Here is a 13,651-nt window from a genome sequence, read left to right as displayed (position 1 = left end):
TTTAGATGGAAACCACAACATTGTACTTAGAATACTGTGCAAATATGAGTAAAGGCTACTTTACACGCTGCGATATCGGTACCGATATCGCTAGCGTGGGTACCCGCCCCCATCTGTTGTGCGACACGGGCAAATCGCTGCCCGTGCCGCACAACATCGCCCAGACATGTCACACATACTTACCTGCCCGGCGACATCGCTGTGACCGGCGATCCGCCTCCTTTCTAAGGGGGCGGTTCGTTTAGCGTCACAGCGACGTCACAACTGCGTCACTGAACCGCCGCCCAATAGAAGCGGAGGGGCGGAGATGAGCGGGACGTAACATCCCGCCCACCTCCTTCCTTCCGCATAACGGCCGGGAGGCAGGTAAGGAGAGCTTCCTTGCTCCTGCGGTGTCACACGGAGTGATGTGTGCTGCCGTAAGAATAAGGAACAACTTCGTTACTGCTGCAGTAACGATTTTTGAGAATGGACCCCCATGTCACCGATGAGCAAATTTGCACGTTTTTGCAACGATGCAAAATCGCTCATAGGTGTCACACGCAATGGCATCGCTAATGCGGCCGCATGTGCGTCACCAATTCCGTGACCCCAACGAGTTCGCATTAGCGATGTCGTAGCGTGTAAAGCCCCCTTTAGGCCTAGGCTGCCAAAACTGTGTCAGACAAACTTGTTTTTTGGGATGCCCTACTTAACGTCAATTTTTTCAGTTAGCATAGCAGCATATCCCTACAGGTCAGAATGAGTATGGATATCAAACTCTCCATAGTGATATAAGCAATGCGGACAGTAAACCCCCGCACTGGTGAACACAAATATTCCATTTGGAGTATAAAGAACCAATTATCAATATATTTTATGTAGTATTTATTGCTTACATACTATCAGATTGTAACCCATACTCACAATTTACTAATTTACTCAACTGAAATCTGTGTAGGCGTGGATGATGCTGGATGACAAATATGTAGACCTGAGAAGACAATTAGAATCAATTGAAAGTAACATACCTGTTGTCGGTCTTGTGGAAGAATCTGAAGAAAGACTAACAGAAAGAATTGAACTGTATCAGGTAATTACGTACAATACTAGATATTGCAGCTAGCCTGCTATCAATAATTATTAATAGTGAGTAATACGTGATCCTTTTTTCCTAATTATCCACAGTGCTTTAGGTCAAGCTTAGCAGAGCACCAGTCAAAACTTTACCAGGTCTTGGAAGATGGAAAAAGACTTTTGATGTCTGTCAACTGTCCAGAACTGGAAGGCTTGCTGAGTCAATTGGGTGAGCAGTGGCTGAGTAACACCAGCAAAGTGTCCAAAGAACTGAATCGACTGGAGAGCATACTCAAGCACTGGACAAGGTAATAACCAATAAATAACTTTTTATTTAGCGACATTATTCTCATATATTGAGAACAACTTGGACATTAAAGATTCGAAACTTTACCCCATCCTAATATGGCGATTTTCTGCAGCATTTAACAGATCCACGCGCAGCTGTTAAGAGTCAGGTGATGGCTAAATAACAGCCATTTTTTGCCGGCAGACATGCAGGCTCAGCTTCTGAGCACGCATCAAAGCCAGGAAGCTGGATATGACATACCAATACCTCATGTTGTATGGCGTTAAAGACTATTGACACCTTTGGGAGGCTTTTTATGTTACTTAATTGCATGTGTGTTCGGCTACATATCATTTTTGAAATTGAGATTTATTAACAGATTTGCACCATTAGCCTTATGCATAAAGATTAGTGATGAGCGAGCACTGTTATGCTCAGGTGCTTGATACTTGGGAGATTTTCCGGAAAAATGCTTGAGTTCCCCTTCATTATACTCGGGTACTCGAGTGGCGCGCATTACAAGTACCGAGCACCTGAGCATGATAGTGCTTCGGAAGGGCAGAGGCAGAGCCAAAGACCCTACTCATTATCCCGCCCCTCCATTGCACCAAAAATGTAGGAAAGGCAAATTTCCAATAATGATTAAACAATAACCAAGATGCAGATTTCTAAACTAAAGATTTCTATAGAATCTGTATAACTGCACCATTATGGCCATACCTTTACTGTAACATGCTAAATTGTGATGGCAGGTTCTCTTTAACACATTGTCATTATTTTTTTTTAATTGACCCTCTACTAGTATCTCTATTATATGAGTAGACATTTTCTCTTCATAGTATTCTTGTAGGCACTGGACCTCATAGAGTATTGTGTAGGCAGTTCATTCTAAAGATCTGTGTTGGATTGAGGCTAGGCTAAAAGAAGATTACTTACACATGCTTCTCCTTTTAGATACAAAAATGAGTCTGCCGAGCTTCTTCATTGGTTGCGTTCTGCCATGGATAGGCTGGACTTTTGGACTGAGCAATCTGTCACTGTTCCTCAGGAGTTGGAGACAGTCAGGGACCACCTGAACGCGTTCTTGGTATGTATGACAGATAACTTTGTTCTATACCTTAGGATTAGACGACTAGAAGGGGAGAATTACTCCTCAGTGCTTCTGTAGTAGGAATATAAACTCATTTTGACAGATTACCGTAGTTCTGGCCTTTTCTTTTTACCAATATTATTCCAGTTGCTCTTGATTGTGTTTTTGAGTTAACATTACACCGCAAGAGGATTGCAAAGTTAGTTTGCTATATCATTAAGTCCCGATTCATCACTTGTACTGTTTTAATTGGGGGTACGCCTTACCGGTGTCCCCGCATTGTCCTGCCCCCCTCCCACGACGGGGACGCACTCACTCTCACCTTCCCAGCCGCTTTGCGATGGCTGCTCCATCCCCGGTTCCTGCCACTGCCTCTTGGTACCAACGAACGCCGCACACGCCTCCTGGGAGTGTTGTTAGGGCACATGTGCACCTTGTTTTAAAGGGCCAGTACGCCCTGTGCTATTCATTGCTGTTTTTCTGGAACCAGATTTTTTAAAATGTTGCACACATGTTGATGCATTTTATACAAAGCCAAAGATGCTTTTATTTGTCTTTTACTTTTTTTTTGCACTTTTTGAGAGCATAATGTCAACCAATCTTTTCAAATAGAACCCGTTAGTCTTCAAATGCACAAAACTAAAATTAGACAGATTTTTTGCTCCACTTGGTACTGTAGCTCCCAAATATTTTGGTAAATTAGGCTAAAACTATTTGATATGCCCATAATGTTGAAGAAAAAACATTAAAAAGAAAGGCAAGTAAAGTAAACTTAATAAAGGCACAAAGTAAATAATGAATAAAGTGCAAAGGAAAGTCACTACTGGAAGCAATATTACTCCATAAAAAGGTACAAAGACAAAAGCTGCAAAGGACAATGACATTAACATAGCCATATGTTATTACTCTCTGAAACTTATGGGATTGTTATTGGTGCAGGAAAATGTTGCATTTTTCTGCGAAATAAAGTATTTCAGAAAAGATTGAGCAGAGGTATAATTAATTTTGTCACATGGAACTTATGTTCTTTGTCCTATTTTAATGACAGGAATTCTCTAAAGAAGTTGACGCCAAATCTTCATTAAAGTCATCCGTCTTAAGCACTGGAAACCAGTTGCTCCGGCTAAAGAAGGTGGATACAGCGTCACTGCGCTCAGAACTTGCCCAAATAGACAACCAATGGACAGAGCTCCTCACACATATCCCAGTGGTACAAGAGAAACTTCATCAGGTAAGAAAGAACTATTCTGCAGAAAATAGAGCTATTTATGTAGCTTGGAAATGAATACAGAGGCGCTCACATGTCTCACAGCGTTGGTTTTATTCCAAACATGGGTCACACCATACAGAGAATATGTATGTTAACATGATCGTCCTGGACACTAGAGCCAATCTCTTAGTACCCTGATTAACTTTACTGTGTGAACAAGGGTAACTGTCCAGAACATGACCCATGCTTCTTCAGCAACTAGTGATAAATAAGCGTGTTCTCTTTACTCAATTGAGCATTGGGGTGTTCGGGTACTCTCAGATCGCGGTCAAGTATTGCGGGTGCTGAGATATTTCATCCGTGAAGCAAGGACCACAAAGCACAGGCTTGCTTCACTGCATGATGTATGCAGGCAGCCCACGGAGGGCCATTCACAGTCTCTGAATGTCTCTCATTGGGGTTAAAGCAATCTTTTCGGATGTAGTGTGTCAAAAGGAAAAAAAAAACCTGCCCTCCCTGCTCCCAGAAATGATCTCTTTATGGCTAGCTGTATGTGGTCAGAAAGCCACACTGCCCAACCATTGACTTCCATTATACTCGTTATTCTAGTTGATCACTTTTAAAGCATCTGACCTGCTCGACTTGGGGACCCAGCACCTGAGCATTTTAGTGCTCACCCATCTCTAGTGGTAACATGAAATTTAGAATATCCATAGATCGTTTGTGTTGTCCTACGTCACTGAATAAACCTGCAGTATAGCAGGCTCTAGTACTCCCCTCCTCCCTGTGGCTCTTATTTCTGTACCAAATAGACACCGACATAGACCAAGCAATTGAAAACAATCTCTTGGATTTCTCCCTATTGTGGCTAATTTTCTTCAATTTATCAGATGCAATTACCTGTAAAGAGGACCTGTCAGCAGGTCAAAAATTATCAGTTTTTGCTCTTATTTTATTCTCAAAGCTCCCCTGAGTATTCAGGGTTTGTCTGTGTATTTTATTCAGCTCTTTTTTTTTTAATCCACCATTAGAGGGGTGCAACAGTAATGATCAGGGTTCATACTGAACATGGATTTTTAAAAAAACTACATGTCCGAGTTTGGAGTTCAGGTGCTGTACGTTTGTTGTACAGCACATGAACAGCGTTATCGGATGTAGTGTGTACAAAAGAAGAACAAACATAAAAGACCCTGCACTCCCCTGGATGTGATCTGTTTATGGCTGGCTGTATATAGGCGGAGTGCTGAACTGCTCAGTCAGTGACTTCCATTGGTGTTAGGTCAAGTCCAGGTCCAGAACAACTTTATCTAAAGTCCGGCTGAACCTGAACTTCCATGGGTCCACTCATCTCTATCTGACATATGTTTCCAGAGATATGAGCCTTATTATTTAGTACTGCTTTTATGGTCTTTACAAAGGGGCATTGCTCACAGGTTAATAATCAAAAAGAAAAAGACAGTCCAGCATTACTGATTAAAGCCTTACCTAACTCCACTTATCTGCTATTCAAGACACCTGTGGCTGGTTACCTGGCGGTGCTCTCCCGTGAAATGAAGATACTTCACAAACAGCAAATTTAGCAGTGAAGAACTGAGCGGCACTCAGAATGTGCAGAGAATGTGAACCTTTATTCTTTATTCCATCCGAAGACGCAAGACAGGACAGGAAGGGGGAGCGGGGAACAAATTGATGATGGCCGTTTTGTGCGTTTAGTAGCACTTCAACAGGTTCTACACTACACGTGCAAAACGATTTGTTCCCCGCTCCCCCTTCCTGTCCTGTCTTGCATCTTCGGATGGAATAAAGAAAAAAGGTTCAAATTCTCTCCTGTGACTACCGCTCAGTTCTCTTCTAAATTTGCTGTCACAGGTTAATAATGCCAAACAGCCTAAAGAGACGCCCCCAGAGTATTCAATGATCACCGCCCCCTTGGTAAAGATTATACAAATTTACACCAAACAAAAAAAGCTGATATCTCTGGAACCGTTAGATGTTAAAGGGAACCTGTCAGCAGAAATTTCGTAATAAACCTAAAAGATTCCCCCTCTGCAGCTCCTGGGCTGCATTCTAGCAAGGTTCCTGTTGCTATTCTGCCCCCTTTGAGAACTAAATAAATAGTTTATAAAGTCTTACTTTTTGTATGCAAATATTATTTTCTGTACACGGGGGCGGGCTCTTTTGCGTCCGTTAGTTGCCCTCCTGCTGCTTTACGCCGTCCCCCATCGTTCATTTCCATATTGAGGACACCGCCCAGTGCTCCCGAGGTCTCGCGCATGCGCGTGCCACACTCGCGGCACTGCACAGTGTGACCGCTGGTGACGCGACTGCACAGGCGTGTGATTATGGGCGGTGCTGTGATTGTCATCAGCAAGTACCCGCCCATAATCTTGTGCCCGCGCTTTCCCCTCTGCCTCCACCATTCTGCGCAAGCGCTGGCCAGATGAACCCTGTTGATCGGTGGTGTGCTCCGCTCCTCCCATCTATTTCCTGTTCCAGGGAAACATGGGTAAGAGGTGACGTGGCTTCATCTGGCCAGCGCTTGTGCAGAATGGTGGAGGCAGAGGGGAAAGCGCGGGCATGAGATTATGGACGGGTACTTGCTGATGACAATCACAGCGCCGCCCATAATCACACGCCTGTGCAATCACGTCACCAGCAGTCACACTGTGCAGTGCACAGTACCGCGAGAGTGGCACAGCGCATGCGCAAGACCTCAGGAGCACTGGGCGGCGGCCTCAGTATGGAAATGAGCGATGGGGACGGCCTAAAGCAGCAGGAGGACGACTAACGGACGCAAGAGAGCCCGCCCTCGTGTACAGAAAAAAATATTTGCATACAAAAAGTAAGACTTTATAAACTATTTATTTCGTTCTCAAAGGGGGCAGAATAGCAACAGGAACCTTGCTAGAATGCAGCACAGGAGCTGCAGAGGGGGAATCTTTTAGGTTTATTACGAAATTTCTGCTGACAGGTTCCCTTTAAAAAGAAAATTAAACTGCATTCTCAGAACAGCGGGGAAAAAAAAACAAGTAGTGGCATCTTTAAACCTTGTGACTAGTCCTCTTTAAATCCTCATTTTCTTTGTCGCTCCATTGGGAGACCCAGACAATTAGGGTGTATAGCTTCTGCCTCCGGAGGCCACACAAAGTATTACACTTTAAAAGTGTAACCCCTCCCCTCTGCCTATACACCCTCCCGTGCATCACGGGCTCCTCAGTTTTATGCTTTGTGTGGAAGGAGGCACACATCCACTCATGCATTCTCATTTTAGTTATATCGGTTGGAAGAAAAGCGGGCCCCCACGGGGCCCCCGGCATGTTCCCTTCTCACCCCACTACATCAGCGGTGCTGTTAAGGTTGAGGTACCCATTGCGGGTACAAAGGCCGGAGCCTCATGCCGTCTCCTTCACCATCCCTTAGCGGCTCTGGGAGAAGTGGGATCCTGACCGGTCATCCATTTACTGGGACCGGGCTCCCTCCGCAGCCCCTGTGGGAATCTGCCGGACAGGAGTCTATTCATCCTCAGGGACCGGGCCCTGCATCTATAAGGTACTCTGTGTTCCCATGGGGACTGTGCATGGAGCGCCTTTTTCCCGGACGCTGCAGCAGCTGCTGATTTGTGAAGACCGGCGGACTTCCGCGCCGACCGCGCCTGCTTGTCGGCCGCGGTCTTAAATTTAGTCCCCGGCTTCATCGCGGCCTAGTAGCAAAACTCCCGCCCCCGGGCCTGTCTGTCAGGGGTAAGGGCGGGACGGCCGACCTGACGTCGGATGTGAGGGCCGGAGCATCCTGTATGTTTCCTCCCCCCTCACTGATCACTGTGGGGACCCCAGATTCCCGCACTTTCCTAGCGCCGCCCACGGCTCCACTCCTCCCCTGAGAGCTCCGGCAGCCATTTTTCTGCCATTCTGCCGGTGGAGGATTATCAGGGAAGAGCTCTGCAGCTCTGGGAAACCTAAGGCAGGGAATCTGGAGGACACACACTCCGCTTTTTAGCGGTCGGTAAGCCACACCGGTCACCCGGTGCTGGTCCCCCTAGGGTGCCGGAATAGATACGTATTCTGTATATATATATTTCTGTTCGGCCGGGCTGTATACCCTTTCCCATATACCCTCAGTGATCACTCTCCTAGGAGACAACAGCATGTCGTCCACAAGGAGCAAGGGCGCTAAGGCACAGGGTTTTTTTTGCGTCCTGTACCTCTTGTGCGGCTATGTTACCTGCGGGTTCCACCTACCCTCACTGTGAGCAATGCTCGACCCCTGTTTCGCTTGCTCAGCCGGAGCCTCGGTCACTAGTGGGCCCCTCGGCTCAAGTGGACCCCCCTGCTCCCCCTGTCCAGGCGGCAGGGACAGAGTTTGCAGTTTTTGCTGAGAAACTCTCTGAGTCACTTTCACAATCCATGGCTCAGTCTATGGACAAATGGTCTGCCAAGCTGCTAGAAGCCTTGCAGTCCAGACCGGTCCTTACACAGGCCCCGGGCCCTGTTGGTTCGTCGCCTCCAGGTACCTCTCGGTCCGCGTCGCAGCGCGCTCCCGGGGGGGACCCTAGGCCTCACGTGGAGGACTCCTGCACGGACCACAGTCCCAGACCGGCTAAGCGGGCTCGCTGGGAATCTTCCCCGACTTCTTCACGCTGCTCGGGGTCCCACCTTGATGACTCTCTGGAGGAAGAGGCGGACGGCGCAGCTCAGGGCTCTGACCCTGACGTCGCCCTCAACCTTGATACACCTGAAGGGGACGCCTTAGTAAATGATCTTATCTCGTCCATCAACCAGGTGTTAGATCTATCTCCCCCGCCTCCACCTATAGAGGAGTCGGCTTCTCAGCAGGAGAAACACCAGTTTCGGTTCCCCAAACGTACACGGAGTGCGTTTTTCGATCACTCTAACTTCAGAGATGCTGTCCAGAAGCCCAGAGCGGTTCCGGACAAGCGCTTTACTAAGCGCCTTACTGACACACGTTACCCCTTCCCCTCTGACGTTGTTAAGGGTTGGGCTCAATGTCCCAAGGTGGATCCTCCAGTCTCTAGATTGGCGGCTAGATCTGTGGTATCGGTTGCAGATGGCTCATCGCTAAAAGATGCCACTGACAGGCAGATAGAGCTCCTGGTGAAATCCATCTATGAAGCCACGGGCGCGTCTTTTGCCCCGGCTTTTGCAGCCGTGTGGGCACTCCAAGCTATCTCAGCTTGTCTGGCTGAGATTAATGCGGTCACACGTACTTCTGCTCCGCAGGTTGCGTCTTTGACTTCTCAGGCGTCGGCATTTTCTTCCTACGCCATGAACGCAGTCCTAGACTCTGCTAGCCGTACAGCGGTGGCATCCGCTAATTCAGTGGCAGTCCGCAGGGCCATGTGGCTGCGAGAATGGAAGGCCGACTCGGCTTCCAAGAGGTTCTTAACCAGTTTGCCGTTTGCTGGCGACCGATTGTTTGGCGAACGATTGGATGAGATTATTAAGGAATCCAAGGGAAAGGACTCCTCCTTACCCCAGTCCAAACCGAAGAGACCTCAGCAACGGAAAATACAATCGAGGTTTCGGTCCTTTCGTCCCTCCGCCAAGTCCCAATCCTCTTCGTCCAACAGGCCGGAGAAAGGCCAGAGGAACTCCTATGCGTGGCGGTCTAAGTCACGACCCCAAAAAGCCGCAGGAGGCACTGCCTCCAAGGCGGCCTCCTCATGACTCTCGGCATCCCCGAACCGCATCCTCGGTCGGTGGCAGGCTCTCCCGCTTTTGCGACGCCTGGTGGCCACATGTTCAAGACCGATGGGTGAGAGACATTCTGTCTCACGGTTACAGGATAGAGTTCAGCTCTCGTCCTCCGACTCGTTTCTTCAGAACCTCTCCGCCCCCCGCTCGGGCCGACGCACTTTTTCAGGCAGTGGACGCTCTGAAGGCAGAAGGAGTTGTGATTCCCGTTCCCCCTCAGGAACTTGGTCGCGGCTTTTACTCCAACTTGTTCGTGGTGCCAAAGAAGGACGGATCATTCCGTCCCGTTCTGGACCTCAAACTACTCAACAGACATGTGAGCACCAGACGGTTTCGGATGGAATCTCTCCGCTCGGTCATCGCATCGATGTCACAAGGAGACTTCCTAGCATCGATCGACATCAAGGATGCTTATCTCCACGTGCCGATCGCACCCGAACATCAACGCTTCTTGCGTTTCGCCATCGGGGACGAACACCTTCAGTTCGTGGCATTGCCTTTCGGCCTGGCGACAGCCCCACGGGTTTTCACCAAAGTCATGGCATCCCTCGTGGCGGTCCTACACTCTCAGGGCCACTTGGTGATTCCCTACTTAGACGATCTCCTAGTCAGGGCACCTTCTCGGGTGGCGTGTCAACACAGCCTTACCATCGCTCTGGAGACTCTCCAACAGTTCGGGTGGATCATCAACTTCCCAAAATCCAAGTTGACACCGACCCAGTCACTGACTTACCTCGGGATGGAGTTTCATACACAATCAGCGGTAGTCAAGCTACCGCTGGACAAACAGCTGTCTCTGCAGACAGGGGTGCAATCTCTTCTTCGGGGTCAGTCACACCCCTTGAGGCGCCTCATGCACTTCCTGGGGTAGATGGTGGCAGCGATGGAGGCAGTGCCCTTCGCGCAATTCCATCTGCGCCCACTCCAATGGGACATTCTCCGCAAATGGGACAGGAGGTCGACTTCCCTCGACAGGAACGTCTCTCTTTCCCTTGCAACCAAGACGTCTCTTCAGTGGTGGCTTCTTCCCAATTCTCTATCGCAGGGAAAATCCTTCCTGCCCCCAACCTGGGCTGTGGTCACCACGGACGCGAGCCTGTCAGGGTGGGGAGCGGTTTTCCTCCACCACAGGGCTCAGGGAACCTGGACTCCGATAGAGTCTTCCCTTCAGATCAATGTTTTGGAGATAAGGGCAGTGTATCTAGCCCTATTGGCCTTCCAGCGGTGGCTGGAGGGCAGACAGATCCGTATACAGTCGGACAATGCCACTGCCGTCGCATACATCAACCACCAGGGAGGCATGCGCAGTTGTCATGCCTTCCAGGAAGTCCGGCGGATTCTGCAGTGGGTGGAAGCCACAGCCTCCACGATCTCCGCAGTTCACATCCCGGGCGTAGAAAACTGGGAAGCAGATTTTCTCAGTCGTCAGGGCATGGACGCGGGGGAATGGTCTCTTCACCCAGACGTGTTTCGAGAGATCTGTCGCCGCTGGGGAACGCCGGACGTCGATCTCATGGCGTCACGGCACAACAACAAAGTCCCGGCATTCATGGCACGGTCTCAAGATCACAGAGCTCTGGCGGCGGACGCATTAGTTCAGGATTGGTCGCAGTTTCGACTGCCTTATGTATTTCCTCCCCTGGCGATGCTGCCCAGAGTGTTACGCAAGATCAGGTCCGACTGTCGTCGCGCCATTCTCGTCGCTCCAGATTGGCCGAGGCGGTCGTGGTACCCGGATCTGTGGCATCTCACGGTGGGTCAGCCGTGGGCGCTTCCAGACCGCCCAGACTTGCTGTCACAAGGGCCGTTTTTCCATCTGAATTCTGCGGCCCTCAACCTGACTGTGTGGCCATTGAGTCCTGGCTCCTAGCGTCTTCAGGGTTATCTCAGGATGTCATTGCCACTATGAGACAGGCCAGGAAACCAACGTCCGCCAAGATCTATTACAGGTCTTGGCGGATCTTCTTGTCCTGGTGCTCTGATAATGGTTTTGCTCCCTGGCCTTTTGCCTTACCCATTTTTCTTTTATTCCTTCAATCCAGAATGGACAAGGGTTTGTCACTCGGCTCTCTCAAGGGACAAGTATCGGCGCTCTCAGTATTTTTTCAAAAGCATCTGGCCAGGCTTCCGCAGGTCCGCACGTTCCTGCAGGGAGTTTGCCACATAGTCCCACCTTACAAGCGCCCGCTGGAACCCTGGGACCTTAACAGGGTGCTAACGGCTCTTCAGAAACCACCTTTCGAGCCGCTGCGGGATGTCTCTTTATCACGTCTTTCGCAAAAGGTGACATTTCTAGTGGCAGTTACATCACTCCGAAGAGTGTCGGAGCTTGCAGCGCTGTCATGCAAAGCCCCCTTCCTGGTTTTTCACCAGGATAAGGTGGTTCTGCGTCCTGTCCCGGAATTTCTCCCTAAGGTGGTATCTCCTTTTCATCTCAATCAGGATATCTCCTTACCTTCATTTTGCCCTAATCCAATTCACCAATGTGAAAAGGATTTGCACTCATTAGATCTAGTGAGAGCACTCCGGTTCTACGTGTCTCGCACGGCGCCCCTGCGCCGTTCAGATGCGCTCTTTGTCCTTGTCGCTGGCCGGCGTAAGGGATCGCAGGCTTCCAAGTCAACCTTGGCTCGGTGGATCAAGGAACCGATTCTTGAAGCTTACCGTTCTGCGGGGCTTCCGCTTCCTTCGGGGCTGAAAGCCCATTCTACCAGAGCCGTGGGTGCGTCCTGGGCATTGCGGCACCGGGCTACGGCTCAGCAGGTGTGTCAGGCAGCTACCTAGTCTAGCCTGCACACTTTCACGAAACACTATCAGGTGCATACCTATGCTTCGGCAGACGCCAGTCTAGGTAGGCGAGTCCTTCAGGCGGCGGTTGCCCACCTGTAAGAGGGAGTCGTGTCGGCTCTTTTTATCGAGGTATTCTTTTACCCACCCAGGGACTGCTTTTGGACGTCCCAATTGTCTGGGTCTCCCAATGGAGCGACAAAGAAGAAGGGAATTTTGTTTACTTACCGTAAATTCCTTTTCTTCTAGCTCCTATTGGGAGACCCAGCACCCGCCCCTGTTCCCTTCGGGCTGGTTGTTCTTTTGTGTACACATGTTGTTCATGTTGAATTGTTCTTTTGGTTCATGGTTTTCAGTTCTCCGAACATCCTTCAGATTGAATTTACCCTAGACCAATTTATAAGTTTCCTCCTTCCTGCTTTTGCACCAAAACTGAGGAGCCCGTGATGCACGAGAGGGTGTATAGGCAGAGGGGAGGGGTTACACTTTTAAAGTGTAATACTTTGTGTGGCCTCCGGAGGCAGAAACTATACACCCTAAATGTCTGGGTCTCCCAATAGGAGCTAGAAGAAAAGGAATTTACGGTAAGTAAACAAAATTCCCTTCTTTTTTAACTTTTTATTAGCCATTAGTGGTTTGGGATTTTATTTAAACAGGAACCATATTAAATTAGCGATTTTGCTGTGTAAACACAGTGTATCCGGGCTATAGCCTCACTTCAAATCTTTGCCCCGATGAATAAAACAAAGCCAACACAGCAGAAAATAAATGGTAAAAAAGTTAGTAATATAAAAAATAAGAATCTCATGTTAGTTTGTAGTAATGTAGAATGTATGGATTTAGGAGTAGAAAATAATGGATATTTCTCACCCACTGGTCGCTTTATTTTTGGTTTTGCAGCTACAAATGGACAAGCTCCCTTCACGGCATGCTATCACCGAAGTGATGACTTGGATCTCTCTGATGGAAAATGTTATCAAAGAGGATGAGGAAAACATCCGGAATGTTGTGGGCTGTGAAGCCATTCACGAATATCTGTTGAAATACAAGGTGATGACTGGGAAATGATGTGTGCCTCCCAAAGTTAAAAAAAAACACAACCACCCATAGAGGTGGATTTATTACTGCAGCAACACCTTTTTTATTTTTAGCTTAAAAACTTGTGAAGTATTGGTCACTTTTTCTAAAACTTACCAAATACTCAACATGTGAACAACCTGAAGACCCAATTCCATCATCTTGTTTGTTTGTTTTTTTAAGTCAGTTCTTTTTTTCTCTCGTGGTATGTTTTTGTGTCACATTTTTAAAATAGCTCACGTAGTTCATAAATTTTGCTCAAAATAAAAAATACTCTTTACTTTCATTTTTTTAACTTTTTAACGCCATTTTAGGCTACATTACCAAGATGAGTTTTTGATGTTGCAAATTTTTGGCTGCCTCTATGAAGTAAATTAGGTTACTTGCTATTATATTTTACATGTACTTTTATCTATTTCTTGAAACTACGG

At 48.2% G+C, this 13,651-nt stretch overlaps 1 protein-coding gene across 12 annotated transcripts in view; it reads left to right on the top strand.

The window, feature by feature from the left end:
* Nucleotides 1-13,651, top strand: part of SYNE1 (spectrin repeat containing nuclear envelope protein 1) — a 672,549-nt gene that overhangs the window by 527,058 nt on the left and 131,840 nt on the right. For all 12 annotated transcript variants that reach the window (XM_075339554.1, XM_075339558.1, XM_075339562.1 and 9 more), the window contains 5 exons: nucleotides 941-1,072; nucleotides 1,168-1,364; nucleotides 2,300-2,432; nucleotides 3,484-3,666; nucleotides 13,044-13,193. In XM_075339554.1, coding sequence (XP_075195669.1) covers nucleotides 941-1,072; nucleotides 1,168-1,364; nucleotides 2,300-2,432; nucleotides 3,484-3,666; nucleotides 13,044-13,193 — 795 coding nt within the window. The remainder of the gene's footprint in view (nucleotides 1-940; nucleotides 1,073-1,167; nucleotides 1,365-2,299; nucleotides 2,433-3,483; nucleotides 3,667-13,043; nucleotides 13,194-13,651) is intronic.

This window comes from Anomaloglossus baeobatrachus, chromosome 3 (assembly GCF_048569485.1).
Source record: "Anomaloglossus baeobatrachus isolate aAnoBae1 chromosome 3, aAnoBae1.hap1, whole genome shotgun sequence".
In the NCBI taxonomy this organism is placed as follows: domain Eukaryota; kingdom Metazoa; phylum Chordata; class Amphibia; order Anura; family Aromobatidae; genus Anomaloglossus; species Anomaloglossus baeobatrachus.
The sequence above is the reverse complement of the archived record's forward strand: the minus strand, read 5'-3'. Positions and strand labels throughout refer to the sequence as shown.